This window comes from Empidonax traillii, unplaced genomic scaffold, assembly GCF_003031625.1.
Source record: "Empidonax traillii isolate 1590-97213 ecotype Southwest subspecies unplaced genomic scaffold, ASM303162v1 scaffold863:size338993, whole genome shotgun sequence".
NCBI lineage: Eukaryota > Metazoa > Chordata > Aves > Passeriformes > Tyrannidae > Empidonax > Empidonax traillii.
The window spans coordinates 189094-208509 of NW_020956056.1; the positions used below are offsets into that span (position 1 = coordinate 189094).

General features: G+C 48.0%; 2 protein-coding genes across 3 annotated transcripts; both read left to right on the forward strand.

Annotated features, from left to right (window-relative positions):
* Nucleotides 1–10132, forward strand: MED26 (mediator complex subunit 26). Of its 2 annotated transcripts, XM_027902330.1 has the most exons (3): nt 1–19; nt 7004–7078; nt 8354–10132. In XM_027902330.1, exons 2-3 carry the CDS (start codon nt 7013–7015, stop codon nt 10037–10039), a joined length of 1752 nt encoding a protein of 583 aa, XP_027758131.1. In that variant the 5' UTR covers nt 1–19; nt 7004–7012; the 3' UTR covers nt 10040–10132. The 2 variants fall into 2 exon arrangements, with proteins under 2 accessions (XP_027758131.1, XP_027758130.1); XM_027902329.1 differs by lacking the exon at nt 1–19 and having other exon boundaries at nt 6670–7078.
* A 3164-nt stretch (nt 10133–13296) lies between these two features.
* SLC35E1 (solute carrier family 35 member E1) lies at nt 13297–16627 on the forward strand. The gene is made up of 6 exons (XM_027902333.1): nt 13297–13694; nt 14068–14138; nt 14484–14621; nt 14902–15027; nt 15503–15748; nt 16355–16627. Exons 1-6 carry the CDS (start codon nt 13319–13321, stop codon nt 16586–16588), a joined length of 1191 nt encoding a protein of 396 aa, XP_027758134.1. The 5' UTR covers nt 13297–13318; the 3' UTR covers nt 16589–16627.
* Nucleotides 16628–19416: the final 2789 nt, after the last annotated feature.

A 19416-nucleotide genomic window follows, 5' to 3' on the forward strand; every position in this document is an offset into this window, starting at 1 on the left:
AGAAATATTGAAGGTAAAGGTAAGTAAGTGCCTCACATCCAGTTTAATGTAAATGTAGGTTTGTTTATCGAGTCTTATAACAGCTAAATTACTCTTTCTGTGGGTAATTCATGCTTTCAGTGTTTGGAACAATATTTAAGTGTCAGCAAATTGCTTTAATTTGAGGTGCAATCTGCTAAACTCGGCAGTGAATTGGTGTTTTCTGGGGCATGGCTTTCACAGGGCAGTGGAGTGTGATTGTTAATACCAAAGTATACAATTTTCAGCGTGTCCAAACAGTCAGTGGTAGCAGTTTCCACTGAGGAGTCACTGGAAGTAAAATGTAATTAGTTCTGTTTTACTGAGCAGAGTGGTTTCTAACCCAGCAGCTGAGGAGGAGGGATCTGAGTCCAGAGCTGGCTCTGGGATCCAGCTCTGGGATCTGGCTGTGTTTTCAGGCTCTGCTGCGAAGATGAGTGTGCAGAGGTGGAAGTCTTGTCTGGCAGTGACGAACAGCACTTTGTGGAGTTGCTTCCTCCCGTGGTTTCCACGCAGGATCAGCCTGTGGAGGATCACAGTTATACTACAGGTCTGCACTGCTTTATTTGTTAGGGAGGAATGTGGTGTTTTCCCAGGGTAGAGTGGTGAACAATCTTAAATTCTCCTTGGTGAACAAATTTGCAGCACATCTGCAGTATCTGTAAGGATCTGTAAGCAGAGCTTTTGGAACAGGTCAGTGTGTGTAACACTCCTGGTGCTCCAAACTGCAAGGGAAGGAACAGGGAGTTTTATGTCTGTACATAAATTATCATCCTGACAGTTCCAGGAAAAAAAAACATTTCAATATTATAGTCAATCCTTGGAGAAACTACAGCTGATTATTGAACAGATGGAGAGAAGATGCAGGAGGGGATGTATTGGTGCAGTGGGTGCCTCTGTGCACTGTGGAAAACTCAGTGTACACTGTTGTTGTGTGGAGGAGTTTGTCTGTCCCAATCTGAGCTATTGGGTTTTGACTTGGTGTTTTCTTCCCTGGACTTTTTTAAGACAGGCTGGCCAAGGGGCTTAAGCCTCACTGGGGATTTATGAAGTGGAAATGGTGAAGTTTTTTGCTCCAAGATCAGAAATAACGAGCGCCAGGTTGGAGCAGCCTGGTGTAGTGAGAGGTGTCCCTGAGAGATGGGCTTTAAGGTCCCTCTCAACACAAACCATTCAGTGATTCTGTGTTTAAACACAAATAAAACACTGGGCTCTTGGCTCTGCAGTGGAGCTGCTCTCACAGTAACCCCTCAGCTGGTAAATCCTGAGCTGAAAAGGCTCCGTGCTCACCTTCCTCTGGGAAAGGCTTTTTTTTTCTCCCATCCGAAGGTAGAAAAGGCATTTTATTTCCAAGTATTTCCACTGCCTGCAGTGGCCAAATGTTCTCCACTTTCCTGACAGGTGATACTGTCCTGAGGACCTGCACAGTCTTTGGAGAACAAAGTGTTTAATCTAAAATTTGAACAGCAGTGATTGTAGGAGATGGGTAAATCCATTGCAGGTTTTTTTGCGTATCCATGGAGCTCCCTTGTGGTCTGTCCTGACAGAAGTGTTGAGCTGGTAACTGTTGATGAAAGGTGGCAGTGACTTCTCTGCAAACCTGATATTTAAAACTTTCCCACTTTGTAAGACTATTTTTTTTCTCCCACTTTGTGAACAAACACCCCATGCTTAAGTTCCCAGGAGCATATTCCTCTCCAGTGTGATGAATTAATAAATTCTGCAATGTATTTAACATTTTATTCATCAGGCTCTCATCTCCCTTAAGATTCATCTTAAGGAATCATTCCTTGGATGATTCTTCCATCCTTAGGAGCAGTGCAGTGACTGAGGGGGTGTGAGGTGGGTAAATTGGTGATGGAAACCTTGGGCATTTCCTTTGGGATCACATTTACCCAGAGCACTGTGCTGGGCCACGGAGGTTTGGAGGATTTCTTTGCACTGTGGAATTTTATTGGAACTTGCCCTTCCTCTTGTTTGATCCTGGCTTTGTAAAATGTATACACAGAAAGGTATCTGCATGATGTTCCTTTACCATTAAATAAAACCTAAATATAAATAAAACATAATAATAAATGTATATTTTATTTAATAAATAAAACAACGTTGCTTTGACTCTTTAAATTAGGCCTGGAAATTTTAGTTCTGGAGGTGCAGATAATGCTTGTTGTGCCTGGACACTCTTTAGACTGTTCTTGGTGGTCAAGGAGCATTTTTTCTATCTTTTACTTGTGTTTTGCACCACAAATTAATAACTCTTTTGAGGCATGTACTCCAGATTAATTTCTCTATCACAGAAGAATACCCCCAGTTGATGACTTTGAACCCAAACCATTGATTCCTTCGTGTGTAAAGATCTGTTTTACTAAAATACTGTTTAAAAAAATGGCCCCCACCTCTAAGAACATCTTTGGTTAATACTGGAACTTTCTTGGCAAGCTGATTTTCAAACATTTTCAGTGATGATACCAAAGTAGTGCATGGTCATCTTTGTGGGATGTAATAACTGTGAGCAGTGTCTGGTGTTCCCTGTCTGGAGACAACCCCGTGTCAGGTTGGGGGTAGAGGGAACTGTTAATAGATCAGCTGCAAGAACTGAACTAAATACCAGCAGGTTGTAACCTGGATTCTAACTTGGTGTGTTTGGGCTGTATCTTTGGGGAAAAAAAAAAAAAAAAGACATTTCAGTTTACTGTTGGTGGTGTGTGTGTTGTCAGTGCCTGATTGTCTCGTTGGCTGTGAGGTCAATAAACTGCACCACTGTGTTCCCATTGCCACATCCAAATAAAGCCTCCTGTGAACAGCAGCTTTCCTCTTCTTGTGATTCCCTGTTTTAGATTATTGTACAGTGCAGCAGATTTACACAGAAGCAGTGCTGGGGGCAAGGTGTGGCACTGCTGGGGCACCCCAGGGTGGGTGAGGAGCTGCTGCTTGGCTGCAGGTGACACCGAGAGCCCCGAGGAGGAGGAATCCCAGTGGCTGCTGTCGCTCAGGGAGTGGGCACTGCACCACCCTGGGATCAGTTCAGCCTCCATGTCCCATGGCAGCAGGATTCACCCCCATCCCAGGATTTCCTTGCAGTTCTGGGGAGGATGTTCACAACCCTGTGGTCTGTGGCAGCTTTGTGACTGCTCCATGAAGTGCTGCCGGTCCCAGGAGCAGGGGCAGGACAACAGAAAATGTACAGATGCTCCTGTGAACTGTCTGCACCCTCCTTGGATTGACTGGCAGCAGAAACTCCAGCTTGGCAATGGATACCTGGATTTGTGTCTGTAGGAAGATGGGAGACTGTTTAGACTTGTGTGGTGTCCCCACTTCTGTGCTTGCTTCTGTCAGACTGCTTTGATGCTGCAGGTGGGACAATGATACGAGAGTGCCTTGGAACCAGCAACGTTTGGAGTATTTAGAGATGTTTTTGAGTGAGTAAGTTGAGGTATGGTGACAAAAACTTTCTCTCCAAGCCAGTGTGTTGTGGTACCTGTGAGCTCTCCTTGGAGCCAGGTTGATAGTTGTAACCTGGGATTTGGGGAGGGTGATGATGGGGTTACACTTTGGGTTTAGCAGTGCCAGGGGTGGGGGACTCTGGACTTAAATACCCTTTAGAAACTTGTAAAGGTACTGATGTGACCCAGGTGGGCTGAGCTTGCTGCTGATGTCACATCTCCCTGAGAAGGTGTCGTTGGAATTGGAGGTGGGAGGGAGCAGCTGGACCTCAAACTTCCCAAAATCCCCTTAAACTGCTGTGTAACACTTCCCCTGAAGTTAGTTACTGAACTGGTCCTGTTTAAAAATGCTAAAATAGGATTAAGATGGCAGTTAAGAAAAGGAAATTAGGCTGCTTGATCTTTTCCAGAGAGTTCAGAAACCCCTGCTTTTGTCTGAGGCTGGAGTAAAAACATTCAGTGCTTAACTTGGAAAAGCTCTTGGAGAGCAGTAGTAAAGCTCCAGAGTGGGGCTGGATGACTTCAGGAGCCTTGCATGGAATAAATAAGATTTGTTTTCTGTGGCTGTCATTAGGGTTGGCTGGAAGGGATTATCACAGATGACTCAAAGCAGATGTTCTGCAGGAAACTTTCGAGTGAATTGCTCTGTGCCAGTTGACGCTCCCGGCACGGGAACAGCTTGGGATGGTTGGGAACGCTCTGTAAGTTATTCTGAGCTGTTCCCTGAGAGCTCCCAAATGCAGATCCCGGGGTTGCTTCCTGGCTGTTGTTTTGGGGGTGCTCAGGGGGGCAGGGCAAGCAGACAAAGGCAACTAGAAAATAAAATGTAAGTTCTTGAGACTTGTGCAGTTCCACTCCTGAGCAGTGTCTGGAGAATTCCCTGTCCTACTGTGCATCCAAAAAGCACCTTTAACAGCCCTTTGTGTCAATAAATCAACATTTCTGGTGCAGTAGGAAGGCCCTGGTAGGTTTTGTAGCATCGGTCTCATGATGGTTTTGTGACTTATATGAATTTTATTAAGCCAGTGACAGCTGGTTTAAGGTAAAGATACAGATGTGCAATAATCCTGTTATCCCAACAGGTGTCTTCTCATGGAATGGGTGATACTTGGAGTGCTTTGGGAGGTCGTCTTGCTTCCATCACTGTTTAACTGTACCCCAAGAAACTTCACAGTCTGTGTTATTCTAAAATAGGCAATTTTGTTTTCATTATAAACTCTTTATGGCAGTTTCATTGAAATATTCCGAGAAAACCACTGAGGGAGCGGGGAGAAGTTGTTGAACCCGTCTGAACTTTGTATTTATTTATTTGTAAAGAACCAGACTTTCCCACAGGTGAAAATCAGAGGAGCCTCTTGCAGTTGTGTGGGGTGTGAGATGTTGGAACCTTCGTGCTCTGAACTGCTGACAAATGTGTGAGGAATCCCAGAGGGGTGGTTTGTGCTTGGGGAGGAGTTGAGTGGTGCAAGGCCACTTTCACTGTCCTTAATTGGCACCACATGCCCCCAGAAGAGGGAGGGAAGTCCCAGCCTGTCAGTCCTGGTGTGGACCCAGGCCCTGGGAGGTGATTTTATCATTTGGGGGATCCATTTATTGAACAAAGGCAAAGCAGTGACTGGAAACTCCCTGAGCAGTTCCATCTTTCTGTAGGTGTGTGTACACACATCATCCCTTTCCCCTTCCTGCCAGGCTGATAATCTTTTTTTTTTTTTTCCCATCAGTTTGTCATTTAGATAATGAATTTTTGGGGATTACCAGTAACTGCAGAAATAGTTGGACCAATTACTGGTGTGTGCAATGCAGAGCCTTTTGCACCCTGGTAGTTCAGAGTCTGAAATATGTGTTGGGAAGGAGAGTATCATGTTTGACAAGTTTAAAAATGTGTCTGGAAAACTCCCAGAACTGAGCATTAACTGTTCTAAGGGCTCTGGTGCTAGAAACTAAAAAAATAAAAAACCAACAAACCCAAGCCTGTTGTTCTGTATTAGTTAAACTGTCCTTCCTGGGCACTGAGGGCAGGGCAAGGATCAAAACATGGAATAAAGTCAGGGCGCTGAAGTGAAATAGTGAAATCTAAACTGTGTCAGAAGAGGTGCTAGTGCTGCTCTAAGGGTTGAGCAGAGTTCTACCAGGCCTGACCTCGTGGTAGGGCTGTAAATACCTGCAGACACGACAAGGTTCAGTGAAGAAAGAACCAGGATTAATTAATTAATCTTTGGCCTGAAGTTGATTTCCCAGCCTGTAAGAGTTAGAATCATTCAGAGCCTGTATAGACTTAAATATATCAGTTCTTCTGAACCATGTAAATGGTTCTTCTGTTGTATCTTAAGGGAAGGGTAGAACTGGTTTGAAAAAGCCCATTCTTACGAAGTTTGATCTTTTTAAAATGAAGGATCCTGCAGGGCAGTGTGGCTGAGGGGGCAGAGCTGCCTGCTGATGCTCCTGATCGGGCTTGAGGGTGATGTGGGATCCCTCTTGCTGAGAGGTTTTTCTCACATGCACTTCGTGTCCAGTTGAGTCACAAATGCAATTAAGCAATAAATGAGACTGTGATTCAAGTTTCCCTGTGCTTATCTCTTAAATCTGTCTCCAAAGGTGAATGAGAAATTCCAGGTTTCAGTGCTTGTAACGACAGGTAATGGAAATTAGGGATCTCTGTGTAGGATCATCAGCTTGTTTAGGTCGGAAAAGCTCTCTAAGATTACTGAGTTCACCCCTAAACCATGTCCTTAAAACGTGGATCTTGCGTGTTCCTTGTGGAAATGATTCAAATGATTCAAACTGTTAAAATCCCGCGTGTGCTGAGGGTGCTCAGATCGCAGGGGCTGTGTGTGTGTGTGTGTGTGTGTGTGTGTGTGTGCAGCTCACCCGTGGGGCTGAAATGCTGCAGTGCAGCCTGTGGGAAACCCTGATGGTCACTTTTTGAGGGTGATGTTGTGGCTTGTGCAGTTCCTCCTCCCTTTGTCACCCCCAACACAGCACGGGGGTCCCGGGGTTGTGGAGTGGCTGTGAGGAGCCACGACCGGTGTGGACAACGATCTGGGGACACCTGCTGGGCACAACCCTGGCCCAGGAGCCTCTGGACACTCGTGGGGTGCAGCCCCAGGGAGCAGCGATGCTGTAAATGAAGCTGTCCAGCAGTGACTCCTGTAAAGCTGAAGCAGTGCCTAAAAAAATCCAGATTTCCCCTGGGAGTGGCTGCTGCTCTTGGTCCACTGAGCACTTGTTTTCCGTTAGGACAATTGATTGATGCTCTGCCCAGGGGTCTCAGAACTTTGCTGCTGAGTCCCAGCTGTTTAAATGCGAAGGTTTCCTTGAGTTTTACATAAGAGGGTGTTTGTTACAGCTCCTGCAGTTTCCAACTAGGCCAGGAAAGTGTCCTTGTCCCTATTTCTTGAACAATCAGCTCCCCAAAGCCAGACAGTCTGAGAGCAGTTTGTGATTAAGGCTCCCAGCAATTACAAAGTGGAAGGTCTTAAATTACATTTGATAAGTAAGACCTGTAGATGAAACATGGAGTGACTTTCTGTTCCTTGTTGCAGATCCATAACATGGTGGCAGTGCTGGAAGTGATCTCCAGCCTGGAGAAATACCCCATAACCAAAGAGGCACTTGAGGTATGTCATGCTCTGATCATGATTTCTGTGTGTGTACGGAAGGACTTTTCTCTGCCTTTCTGATTTCCATTGGAGCTTGTCTGGGAACAATAGCTGGATTGCAAAGGATTCACAATTCAGATGTTATTTTGTCCCTCTCGTGCTGCTTCCTGCATGTGGCTGAACACAGGGATCCTTTCTGGGCCAGCTCAGTGTTCTGGCAGCACAGTTCCTGTTTGTGCAGTCATCAGCACTCGCCGCTGATGGATTTGGGTGCCTTCAGCACCGGAACTGCAATTCTGGTCACCTCTGTAGGTGTTTGGCGACCAAGCACCAGAAATCCAGAATAGGAATATAGTTGCTGTGTTCTATAAAATCAATCTTAAATTCATCTCAGCAGGTTTCAACACCTGATCCTTTTAGTGTCAGAGAGCTGCAGCCTCACTGGCCACTGGTAGGAACAGCCCGAAGAAGTTTTATGGCTGATTTATATATATATATATATATATTATTTTTTTCACTCTTTGTATTGAAATGAGCAGCGTTCCTTGCTTTTAACTGTTGCTTAATTACAACTCCACCTGTTATTTCAACATATGTATCCCAACAGGTTGCATATTTCTCTCACAGGCTGGTCTGTGTTCTCCTTTGAAGTCCTTTTCTTAAGTAATCTTGACTTGTGGAACAAATTCTTTGGTTTCAAATGTGCTTTGGGAACAATCAAACACTTCGCTGCCTTCTGCTCACCAAACCACTTTGGGACACCCCAGGAATTGTTGTTTAAATGGCTCTTCCAAGTGTTCCCAAAACACTGGGGAGTGAAGGGACAGGTGGAGGAGGAAGGTAGGACATGTCACACCTGGCAGTCAACTTTATCAGAAGGACATTTTTATTGTTAATTGTTGCTGTAACAGGCAAAGACCCTGGAATTCTCTTCTCTTGGCTCTTCCTGCAGATCTTAAGACTTTCACTTTCACACTCAAATTTTGGGTGCTGCATCTGAACTCACACCTTACTCTCGATGTTCTTTCTCATTAAAGAATTCCTTCCTGATGTTTTTCCCAGCTCAGGGAATAAAACCTTTCAACCCACAGCTGTTTTCACGTTGAGTGGCCGAGCTCTGGACTAATCCCTTCCAAAAAAAGATTAATTCAGCCCTTAAATCTCGAGTGTTTTTACCCAGGTATTTCTCAGGGTGAGCAAAAGCAGAAACATCCCTTTAAGAGTTTGTTTGTTTGTTTGTTTGTTTTTCTTGGGGTGATACCTGTTTGTAAAACACCTTGTGTGTCTTTGTAGGAAACAAGACTCGGGAGGCTCATCAACGAGGTGAGGAAGAAGACATCCAATGAGGAACTCGCCAAACGTGCCAAGAAATTGTTGCGGAATTGGCAGAAGTTGATCGAACCCGTGACCCAGAATGACCCCGTGCCAAGAGGGCTCCCCAATCCACCTGGCTCGGCGAATGGAGGTGCTCACAACTGCAAACCAGAGACACAACTCCCCGCTGTGGCTGGAGCCAAGCCCATCAGCGAGCTGAAAAGCAGGAACGACATCCAGAAACTGAATTCTCCCAAAGCGGAGAAACTGGGAAACCGCAAAAGGAAAGGCGAGCACAGGGACGGGCAGCAGGGCCCTCCTCTCCCCAAAGTCTCCAAAGCTAGTCATGAAGTATTACAGAACTCTTCACCCCCTCCAACAAACGGCATTGGAGGTAGTCCTGAAAATTTTCCCAGTCCTGTAGATGTAAATCTACACGCGGGGCCCGAGAGCAGCAGGACAGAACTCAGTGAAAATGATAAACACACTAAGATCCCAGTAAACGCTGTCAGACCTCACACCAGTTCTCCAGGACTTGTAAAACCTTCAAGCACTTCCTCCTTGCTAAAGACTGCAGTGCTTCAGCAGCATGATAAATCAGAAGAGACCACGGGCCCTCACCAGCCCAAGAGCCCTCGCTGCTCCTCCTTCAGCCCCAGGAACGTCAGGCAGGAGACTTTTGCTCGGCAGCACAGCACGTACTCACCAAAGGATTCGACGCCCAGTCCGTCTCAGAGGTCTCAGTTCTCGGACGCTGCACAGGTGCCATCGCCACCGCCATCCCTGATGCAACCACCCACACCTCCACTGCCAGCCAAGAGGCTGGAGCTCCCCCAGCCCTCCGCCACCGAGGCCCCCCAGCACTGGCAGGAGCAGCAGGTCCCTCCCGAGGGGCACAGGCACCCGGCGGGGACCCTCCACGCACCTCCCACCTGCAAGGCTGGCGCCCACCCCGGGGAGCCGCTCCTGCCACACGTGGGCTTCCCGCAGGACGCTTCCAAAATGGACAGTGACGATGCTGCTTCAGGGTCTGAGAGTAAAAAGAAGAAAAGGTACCGGCCCAGAGACTACACGGTCAACTTGGATGGGCACGTAACGGAAGGGGGGGTGAAACCTGTGAGGTTAAAAGAGAGAAAACTCACTTTTGATCCCATGACAGGACAGATAAAACCTTTAACACCGAAAGATCCTTTGCAGGTAGAAATGCCTGCGCTCACTGAACAGCACAGGACAGAAACGGAAAAGCAGGAGCAAAAACCCAACCTGCAAAGCCCTTTTGAACAAACGAACTGGAAAGAGTTGTCCAGAAACGAAATCATTCAGTCCTATTTAAACAGACAGAGTAGCTTGCTGTCCTCATCAGGAGTACAGACTCCAGGAGCTCACTACTTCATGTCTGAGTATTTAAAGCAGGAGGAAAGCACTAGAAAAGAGGCTAGAAAGACTCACGTTCTAGCTCCCAACAGCAAACCTACAGACTTGCCCGGGGTCACCAGGGAGGTCACGGGCGATGACCTCGACAGGATACGTGACCACAACTGGCCGGGCGTGAACGGTTGTTACGACACACAGGGTAACTGGTATGATTGGACACAGTGCATATCCTTAGATCCACACGGGGATGATGGGAGGTTGAACATCCTGCCTTACGTCTGCCTAGACTGAGAGCAGGTTTTGGTTGCTTAAACCCCTGCTTTTTTTTTTAAAAACACCTGCAGTTGGCAAAACTGGCAGACAACAAAATGCCACTTCCAGCTGGAGAGAGACAGAGAGTGAGAGAGAAAGAGAGAACCTCCTGTCCTGGACAAACAGGCCCCACGAGCAGAGGGGGGGGGAGGGAGCTGGGCCTTTCCAGCTCGTTCCTTTAAATTCTCCTTTTGTGAAATGCTGCTACCAGTTTACTAACAATTGCAAAAGAAGGCATATAACGAAGGTTGATCAGTGAGTTCAAAACTCTAGAGCCAGCCAGCTATAAAAAGTATTAGTCCCCAAGAAGTGAAGAGGATTTCCAGCACTTTCTGAATGCCGGAATCTTAGTACAGGCAGGTACAGAGAAAATTGTGGAAGTTACCTTAACAAAATATGCATCTATTTATTTGACTTGATTTGGGTTTTTTTTTGTTTTGTTTTGTTTTTTTTGTTTTTATTATTTGGCAGTGAGATATTGGAGAGACAAATGTGCAAAAACTGTAGTTTTTATTTCTATCACATCTCTGGACACGATTGCGTTGGTCTAAAGTCATGTGGTACACGGAGATTGGGTTTTAAACCAGCAGGTGTTGCACTGCAGGCTGGGCCTCCAGCTTCAGCTCAACATTCCATAGGCATCCACATCCTTTAGTCTGGTTTCAGTTTAAATCCAGTCTCTGAGAAATGCTGCAAAAACTAGATGTTTAACGATATTTTTTGATCCCACCACCACCAGCCAAATATTTTTCCTCCTTTTCCCTTCCTGCAAAACTTCTAGGTATTAAAAAAAAAACAACAAAAAAACCACAAAAAAAATAAAAAAACAAACAAACAAAAAAAAGGACAAAAAATAATTAAAAAAAAAAGAAAAATCACCTTTTCTAGAATCTAAATGTAATGAGGGTGCTACAAGTTTGTAACTGTACTGTGAGAGGGAAAAAGGAAGCCTGTTTGTATGCTGGAAATATACTTGTTACCATTCCTTTAGATATTGTTTGCCTTATGGATATCCATCATAAACGCAATTTGCAAAAACAAAGAGCCTTAGTGAATGTACAGTAACTAGACTTCTGTGTTCCTGGGATGCAGAAGGGAGCAACTTTGCTATTTGGTCCTTTAAGTGGACACGTTGTGATATAAATGTGGAAATAAAAAAAATTTGCACAAAACAGTTTGTGAACTATTTGTATTTCACTCATTTATTTTTTTTCCTCCCCCCCCTTCCCCTTCCAAGTTTGCTCAGTTCAGCCCAGCCAAGGGCCCCTTGACCCTGGGAATCCCTTGGAGCAGTTTGGTGAAGCCAAATCCTGTGGACACTGCTGAGAGCAGCTCTTAGGGATGTGTGGGACGTCTTCCAAGTACCTTGGTTGGTGTTCAGTCATACAGGTTGGATTTTGGTGTGAACTCTGGAGGGCTGATAACCCGCCTGCTGTTAATGTACCTCAAAGTCTAAAGGGATCAGAGCTGATTTTCTTGTTTCAGTGACTTTGTAATGTTTTATTGCTCTTTCTAAAGCAGCCTGGGTGTAGGAAGTGAAGGATTTTAATACCTGTCATTGCTTTAACATTTGGCATTGCTGTTTTCTGCAGTCCCCAGTGCTGGGCTGCTGTCCAGGGGAACAGGGGAGGGGGACACTGTACCAAAAATATTTCCAATTTTAGTGATGTTGATGCTGTTAACCCATTCTGGTTGTCACAGAAGAGGGTTCTCCTGACCACATTAAGTTGCTTCATTCCCTGGAATACAACTGATGAGGTTTGGTTTATTTTCCAGTCATTCTTGTTCAAACCTACTTGCTTTTGTGATCTGACAGCTGCTGAAACGTGTGGGTGTCTCAGAAACCTGATGTCTGTGTGCTTCCACTCCTGAAATCTGAGGTCTGGGAGTGAAAAGTGGTTACCAAAAAAATGCTTCCAAGTGTGTTTTCAGTTTACTTCCATTTTGTTGTTCTGCAGTTGCTGAGGTGGGGCCAGTGTGGTTTGCAGTTGGGGAGAGCTCCTGTCTTGCAGTTCAGAGTGGTAGATTTGATGGCAGAGGGATGAGCTGCTGGTCACTTTGGAAACGCTTGAGTTTTGTTTATGTAAAAAAATGCTGTGTATCTTCTCTCCCTCTGCCCCTCCTTCCCTGAATGATCCCATTTAGGAACAGGGTCTGTGCTCTTTTGAGGCCTTTAAATTGCGTTACAGTTGATAAAACTCCATCTTTTCTCCACTGCAACCCTTGAGGACCACGCTGGGTGAGGTTCATCAAAGCTTTCAGATTATGTCCAGCAAACCGCTGATGTTCAGTCGCTTGAGGGAGCATCAGGAATCAGACCTGGCTCTTTCCCTGTGGTACAAAACCGCTGGAGAAGCTCCTTCCCAGTGCAAGCTTTAAATCTTGTTCCATGCCGAGTTTGTTGCTGCTGTTAAAGGTCAACTCACTTGGTGTCATCCAGGGTGAGCCGAGGCTTGACAATCTTTATTTCAGCATGCCAGTATAACCAGTTCTGTGAGCTCCAACAAATGTGAATAAGTTTACAAGGTGATATTTTTTTGTCAATTTTGTAAACAAGTTCAAATGAAGTTTTACCATGTGCGTACCTGCTGTGGACTCTCATTTGTGCATGACTCCGTTTCTGCTCTCTCCTACCTCTCTCGCAACATTTATATCCTTCTAATCCTAAAACCTGAAGTTGAGGCGCTGCCATTTCTTCCTTGTCAGTGGACGGCACGAAATGGCTCATCAGCAAAACCTTTTGGGAACCGCCGTTAACTGAAGTGCATGTTTCCATCGGTACTAATAACGCTGCCAAAGTGTCTTTTGACAGAGCGCGCGGATGAGCCGGGCTCTAGACCCGCTCCTGCCTGCCAGGTACTCACCCATCCTTTCTCCGGGCCGGCATCAGTGTTAGTTTTAAAGGTCAGCAGCGAACGTGCCGGTGCCTCCCAGCCCGTGACCTTCGCTCCGTCCCTGCCCCGCGCCGCTCGCTGCCCCACGGGCCGGGCTCGGCAGGGCTGGGGAAAACACCCTCCCCTCCCCTCCCCGCGGGGCTGTCCACGCGGTTTTGTGTCCCGCGGGTCATCACAACCTCCCTGGGGTGCGGGGGGGGGATGTGCGGGGAGGGGGATGCGGCGCGGGGGGGGACGCGGAGGGTGCGGGTGGCGGGTGCGGAGGAAATGACGGGGCCGCTCCGTCCCCGCCGGGTGCCGCGGCCGCCCCGCCCCAGGAAGCGACGCTTCGCTGGCGGCGCTGACGTTCGGCGGCTCCGCAGCGATGGCGGCCCCGCTGGCGGCTCCCGCCGGGCCCGGCGGGGCGCGGGGCGGGCGCGGGCCGGCGCTGCGGGAAGGGGCGCGGGTGTCCGCGCTCTGCCTCGCCTGGTACGGGCTCAGCGCCGGCGGCAACGTGGTCAACAAGCTGCTGCTCGGCGGCTTCCCCCGGCCCGTCACCGTGTCGCTGTTCCACATCCTGGGGCTCTGCGGGCTCCTGCCGCCGCTGCTCCGCGCGTGGAGGGTCCCGCCCGCTGGCCCCGCGCAGCTGCCGCCCCGCGCCTACCCGCGCTACATCCTCCCGCTCGCCTTCGGGAAGTATTTCGCCTCCGTGTCCGCGCACGTCTCGCTCTGGAGGGTCCCGGTGTCCTACGCGCACACGGGTGAGGAGCGGTGCCCGGGAGGGTGCCCTGACCCCGGGGTGTGTTCCTGGAGGTGCCCGGGGGGGTGTCCTGGGGCCCCGCAGTTGCTTGACCTGAAGCTCCGTGGGTGCTCCTGGCGGTGCCCGGTGCGGTGTCCCAGTACCCAGAGTGTGCTGGCACCAGATCCGGCTGCAGTGACGTGAAGCCCCGTGTGTACTTACACGAGTGAGCTGTCCCGGTACCCAGTGGGTGCTCCCGTGGGTGCCCACACAGTGTCCCAGAGCCCCAAGCCCCAGCCTGTGTCTGTGGCAGCGCCCAGCAGGGTGACAGGGAGGGCTGTCCCGGCGTGGCCCAAGGTGTGTCCCCATCATGGATGTTTTCCTCCCGTCCCCAGTGAAAGCCACGATGCCGATTTGGGTGGTTCTGCTCTCGCGGATCATCATGAAGGAAAAGCAGACGACGAAGGTGCGGACAGGTTTGCTGAGGTTTCTTCTCTTGCTGCTGGTTGGGGTGTGCTGTGCTGGCTGGGGCAGCAGAGCTCGGGCTTTGGGTGGGGTTTGTGACTGGGATTTGATTATGCAGATTTTACAAGTCCCTTTTCCTTTCATTAAGAACACTGAGCAAGGTGATGCTCTAGAATGTCTGTTGTAATTGCTTCATTTCCTTGAGCTGCAGTAGTATAAAAGTTGATCCCTGGTTCTGTTGCTTTATTCCTCCTTCTCCTTTCCCCCCTGAACCATCAGGATGTATAAACTTATCTGAAATTAAAGTTCTTACCAGGTGCAAGTTACTTCTCCCTTCCTCTCCCAGGTGTACCTGTCTCTGATCCCCATAATCACCGGTGTCCTCTTGGCCACCGTCACGGAGCTCTCCTTTGACATGTGGGGACTCATCAGTGCACTTGCTGCTACCCTGTGCTTTTCCCTTCAGAACATCTTCTCAAAAAAGGTAACACTTTCTCTTAGAAAGACAATTAAAGTGTGTGTCTTGGCTCTAGTTACTTACCAAATGATTTCTGCTTTGTAGAGCTTTTAAAATGTATTAATATCTTATTGATACCAGGAGTCACCACTCAAAAACCAGTATTTTTTTCAAATGGGCATGTGTTTTTCTTTGGTCATGCTTATAAGAACTTCATACTCTAACAGTATGTCTTATTTTTCTAATTTACCTGTCACCTAAAGCTGTTACTGGGTCCTGAGTGCTGTTCAATAATGGCTTTTGTCAGGTGTTAAGAGATTCCCGGATCCATCACCTTCGGTTGCTGAACATCCTCGGGTGCCACGCTGTGTTCTTCATGATCCCAACGTGGGTTCTGGTAGATCTTTCTTCCTTCCTAGTGGAGAATGACTTGGTAAGTGTCATATTTGGGAAGAGGAACTGATTGCTATTAAGAAAGGAGGATAAAGTAAATAAACCCCAACAAGGAACGCCACCACCCAACCTAAAGAGCACCCTAAAGTGTTTCAGGGTAGTTCCGTGTCAGCGTGGAAGGAAACGTTGGGAAACACCTGCAGGTTGTTTCACAAACAATAGACACAGTGTTTATAGTGAGAATTGCTGGCAGGATTAGGACAGGCAGCTCATGGGAACAGTGGGAATCTGTGGAGCTGGGGACAGGAACAAAGGCCCCCAATGTGTGGGGCAGGTCCATCCTCTGTGCTCTCTGATTTGGTCCTTGCACAGTGCTGTGCTTGGGGCCCCTTTGGAGTGAAGCTGAGATATCCTCCTGCCAGTGGCAGCTGCCCAGTGCCTCAGGGTGTGTTTGTGTTGTTACCTGAAACCCGAGATAATTTTTTTTTTTCCTCCTCCTGTTTGCTTTAACCCAGAGCTCCATGTCTCACTGGTCCTGGACCTTGATGCTGCTCGTAATCAGCGGCTTCTGTAACTTTGCCCAGAACGTCATTGCCTTCAGTATCCTCAACCTCATCAGCCCCCTCAGCTACTCGGTGGCCAACGCCACGAAGAGGATCATGGTGATCACGGTGTCCCTCATCATGCTGCGCAACCCCGTCACCAGCACCAACGTGCTGGGCATGATGACGGCCATCCTGGGGGTCTTCCTGTACAACAAGGTGAGGGGGCCGCTTTGTTTACCGGGGAGATGTGGTTGGGACGCTCCAGTAGCTTTGGATTCTTCTTTGTGCCACAAAAATGTGGAGCACAGGGTGTCGCAAAGCCACTCGCTGTGGCCCAGGCGAAGGACTTGGGTGTGTTTGGGTCTCTCACAAATTTCGATTTTCCCCTTAATGTTTTCGTGAAAAGGGAAGGTTGGGAAGTAACTCGAGCCTTGTGAGCAAAAGAGCAGCTTGTGTTCATTTGGCATGTGAGAGGAATTAGGTTTTTATTAGAAGCCATTAATAATTTAAGACTCTAACCAGCACAGAGAATGATTAATTGTAGGACTGTTTGGTTTTTTTCTGGGTGGATGAAGACGTCAGGTGGTATTTGGGAAAACCTGTCTCCGTGGAAGGGGTTGTCAGGCATTGGAAGGGGCTGCCCAGGGAAGGGGCGGGGGGAGTCCCCACCCCTGGAGATGTCCAGGGAACAACTGGCCATGGCACTCGGTGCTCTGGGCTGGGGGACAAGGTGGGGATCAGGCCCAGGTTGGACTCGTTGGTCTGGGACGTCTTTCCCAACCTCAGTGATCCCACGGCAAACATTCCTTCTCCCCTTCCCAGACAAAATACGACGCAAACCAAGAAGCGAAGAAGCAGCTGCTTCCGGTCACCACCGGAGACCTCGTGAACCTGGAACGGCATCGAAACCCTCCTGAGAAGTCCCCGAACGGACTGGCGGGGTTTGCCCAGCACGGGGACTTCCAGTACGGCCGCGGCAACGTCCTCCCAGAGCACCTCCAGTACGGGCGGCAGAGCTACCCCGGCACCTACAGCCCCAGCCGCTTCGACATCTAGAGCCCGGCACGCAGGGGCAGCTGTGGGATCACGGCGTCCCCGGCATCAGCACAGACTGTCAGTGCCCCAGGGAATGTCACAGAGCCATTGACCGTGCAGGTTTGGCAGCAGGGCAGGTGTGTGGGTGTGTGTGGGGGAGCGGCACAAACCTGCGGCTGCTGCTGCCGGGCAGAGCTTTAAATGCGGAGCAGCCAGAGCTGAGACTGGGAGCAGACCTTGTGCGGGGATCCCGGTGTCGCTGCGCAGTGGGACATCTGTCGCTGCTCCTCTCAGAGTCTGTCAGCTGGTTATTCTCTTGGCAGCTGAATTCTGGCCAGTATCTTGTTTCCCACGCTGGTAACGTCACCTTTCATTTGTCCTCTAATAACGTTTTAACGATACTTTTAATGAAGCTTTCGGCAAGAAGTGGAAGTGAAGCAGGTTTCTGGTTATCAGGGGTTGTCTGAGGAGGATTGCCTGAGGTGTGTCAGTTTGCAGACAAGTAATCCTGAGTTCATGTCAGGCATCCTTGGAACTCCACGTGGGTGTTCACTGCTCTTGTGCCTCTGCCTTCAGTCCTGGAGGACAAACCAGAAGTGTTCCTGAAGGAGCAGCCAGTGGAAGGATTGATGATTGATCTCTCCCAGAATTGGGCTTCAGGCACAGAGAAAGAGTTCTCCACATCACTGCTGTCCCAGTCACTGTAAGAGAACAACCAAAGCCAAGCTTAAAATCCCAGTTGTTTCTGAATCATGTCAGTCCTGTAACTTCAGACATTGCCCTTCCTTGGCCATGCAGGAAACTCCTGCACAAATAAAGTGTTTGGAATAATGTGATTTAATTTTTTGACTTGCTTCACACCTGTTCTTCCAAAACCCTTTTGTTACTGTAGAGGTTGAGAGACATAAGGTGTTTTGTTCTCAGTTTTATGCATAAAATATGCTGTCTTATATGATTCATATCTTATGAATGCATTGATTTGAATAATCATCATTCTTAATTGTTTCTTGAGTCTTTTTAGCCCCTAATTTTTATTTTTTTTTTTTAATTCCTTAATCACTGCTGTTGGAGGAGCTGTGTGGATTTAGCCTGACTTCCACTTTCTGCTGAAAGAAGTTAAATTTTGTATCCTGTGCTGTTCCTGCAGCTCTCCTGGCTCGAGCAGGAAACCAAGGAAAGCTGATTTGAATCAACAGTAAATAGATAATTTATGGTTTAAGAACTGATTCAGTGTAAATGAACATAATTAATTTCTAGACAAGGTGATTGTGTGTGTGTCAGGTACTGCATTTGTGCATGGAAGGAATGAAACTTGGCTTTCCTTCCTTGGAATTAAATTCCTTGGAATGAAGTGAAACCCAGCTTGGAACCTGGGTTTCACTGAATCAGATTTTTGTTATTGCTTTAGCAAAAAGATTTTTTTAGGGGGCCTTCTTTCCTTCCCAGACAAGCTGTTGTACAGTGAGATTCCATAGCATAAATATTATGCTTTTATTAGAGGGGTAATAAACACCAGTGACAAAATTCAGGGGGTGTGACCCAGAGCACTCCCTGCTCTTATTTATTGCTTTACAAATGACCGTTTCTATGATGTGAGATGATGATTTGGCTCCTTTCTGGATAATAAAGAATTTATTTTCAAGGGCAAAAATCAAGCTGAATCTTCTTCTTTTGGCTGCTGGGGTGGTAGTTGCATAAACAGCCTTTCCACCAGCCAGTCCAAAAGAGGAAATGGTCCTCCTGAAACTTCAGAGTGGGTTCAGTTTGCTGCTGCTGTGCGTGAGCAGAACTTCCTTGCCTTGACTGGACTCCAGTCTGTTCATGTAGCTTAGACCTTGGGCTTTTAGGCCAGAAAATCTAAATAAATCTGTCCCTAACCAGGTGAAAAAGATCACAAGGAAAGTTTTTTTTCTTTCAGGTTGAAGAACTGCCTCTTCCAGTAGCAAAAGAATTATTTCTTTTTAATATGGGGAAAGTGCCAGATGTGCATTTCTGAGGCTCACTTCCCAATACTGAGATGCTTTTACAATCCACGTGAAAAGGATTTTGTGCGCTCTGCATTTGGATCGGGTGCTGACCCTGCACGAGACTGATTTGAGGGGGAGAGATTTAGGCTGAGATTTTTCAGGAGGAACTGAAGTTCTTCTTTCAAGGGAAGCTGGTTGTGACCTCAGACTCCTGCAAAGGCTGGACCATGTTCTGTTTGCCACTGGGGAAATGGAGATGATTCTTCTCTACTTCATTTCCCCCTGAGGGAGGGGGGGGTGAAATACCAAAAAAAAAAAAAAAGCATCATTGGGACCCCAGGGATGTGCAGGAGTAACATGAGGTCACCTGTGCACGTGTTGGCTGCTGTGCCACCCTCACACAACCCCGGTGGGGGTTAATCCCCCCAGATCAGAGCCTGCATTAAACACGTTGGGATGGTTTCCTTTTAAAGAACACACCCAGACATTTTTTTGGCAACAGTTCTCAGAGAAAGCTTGAGCTGCACGTTTGCCAATGGCAGCTCTTCAGCTGAGCTTTCTCTTCGCAGCCTGGCAGCAGGTGGGAGGGATCTCTGTTCGAAATCACTCGTCCCAAAGTCCGCTCCGGGCTTGTGGCCTCGCTGTGTCTGTGGAATAAAACTCCCGTGTCTGTGGAATAAAACTCCTGTGCTTGCAAAAAGGGGACTGACCCAAAGGAGGAGCTTATCCTTTTAGGGCCCAGGGAGCGAATCCCTTCCCTGGAGACTCCTGGCAGTGCTCCTGCAGCCTGTGGCCAGCAGGGATAATTGTGAGCGGTAAATACGTGTAATTAGAACGGTGGAGCGAGGCCGTTCCGGGGAGGTGGTTTTGGTGGATCCCGAA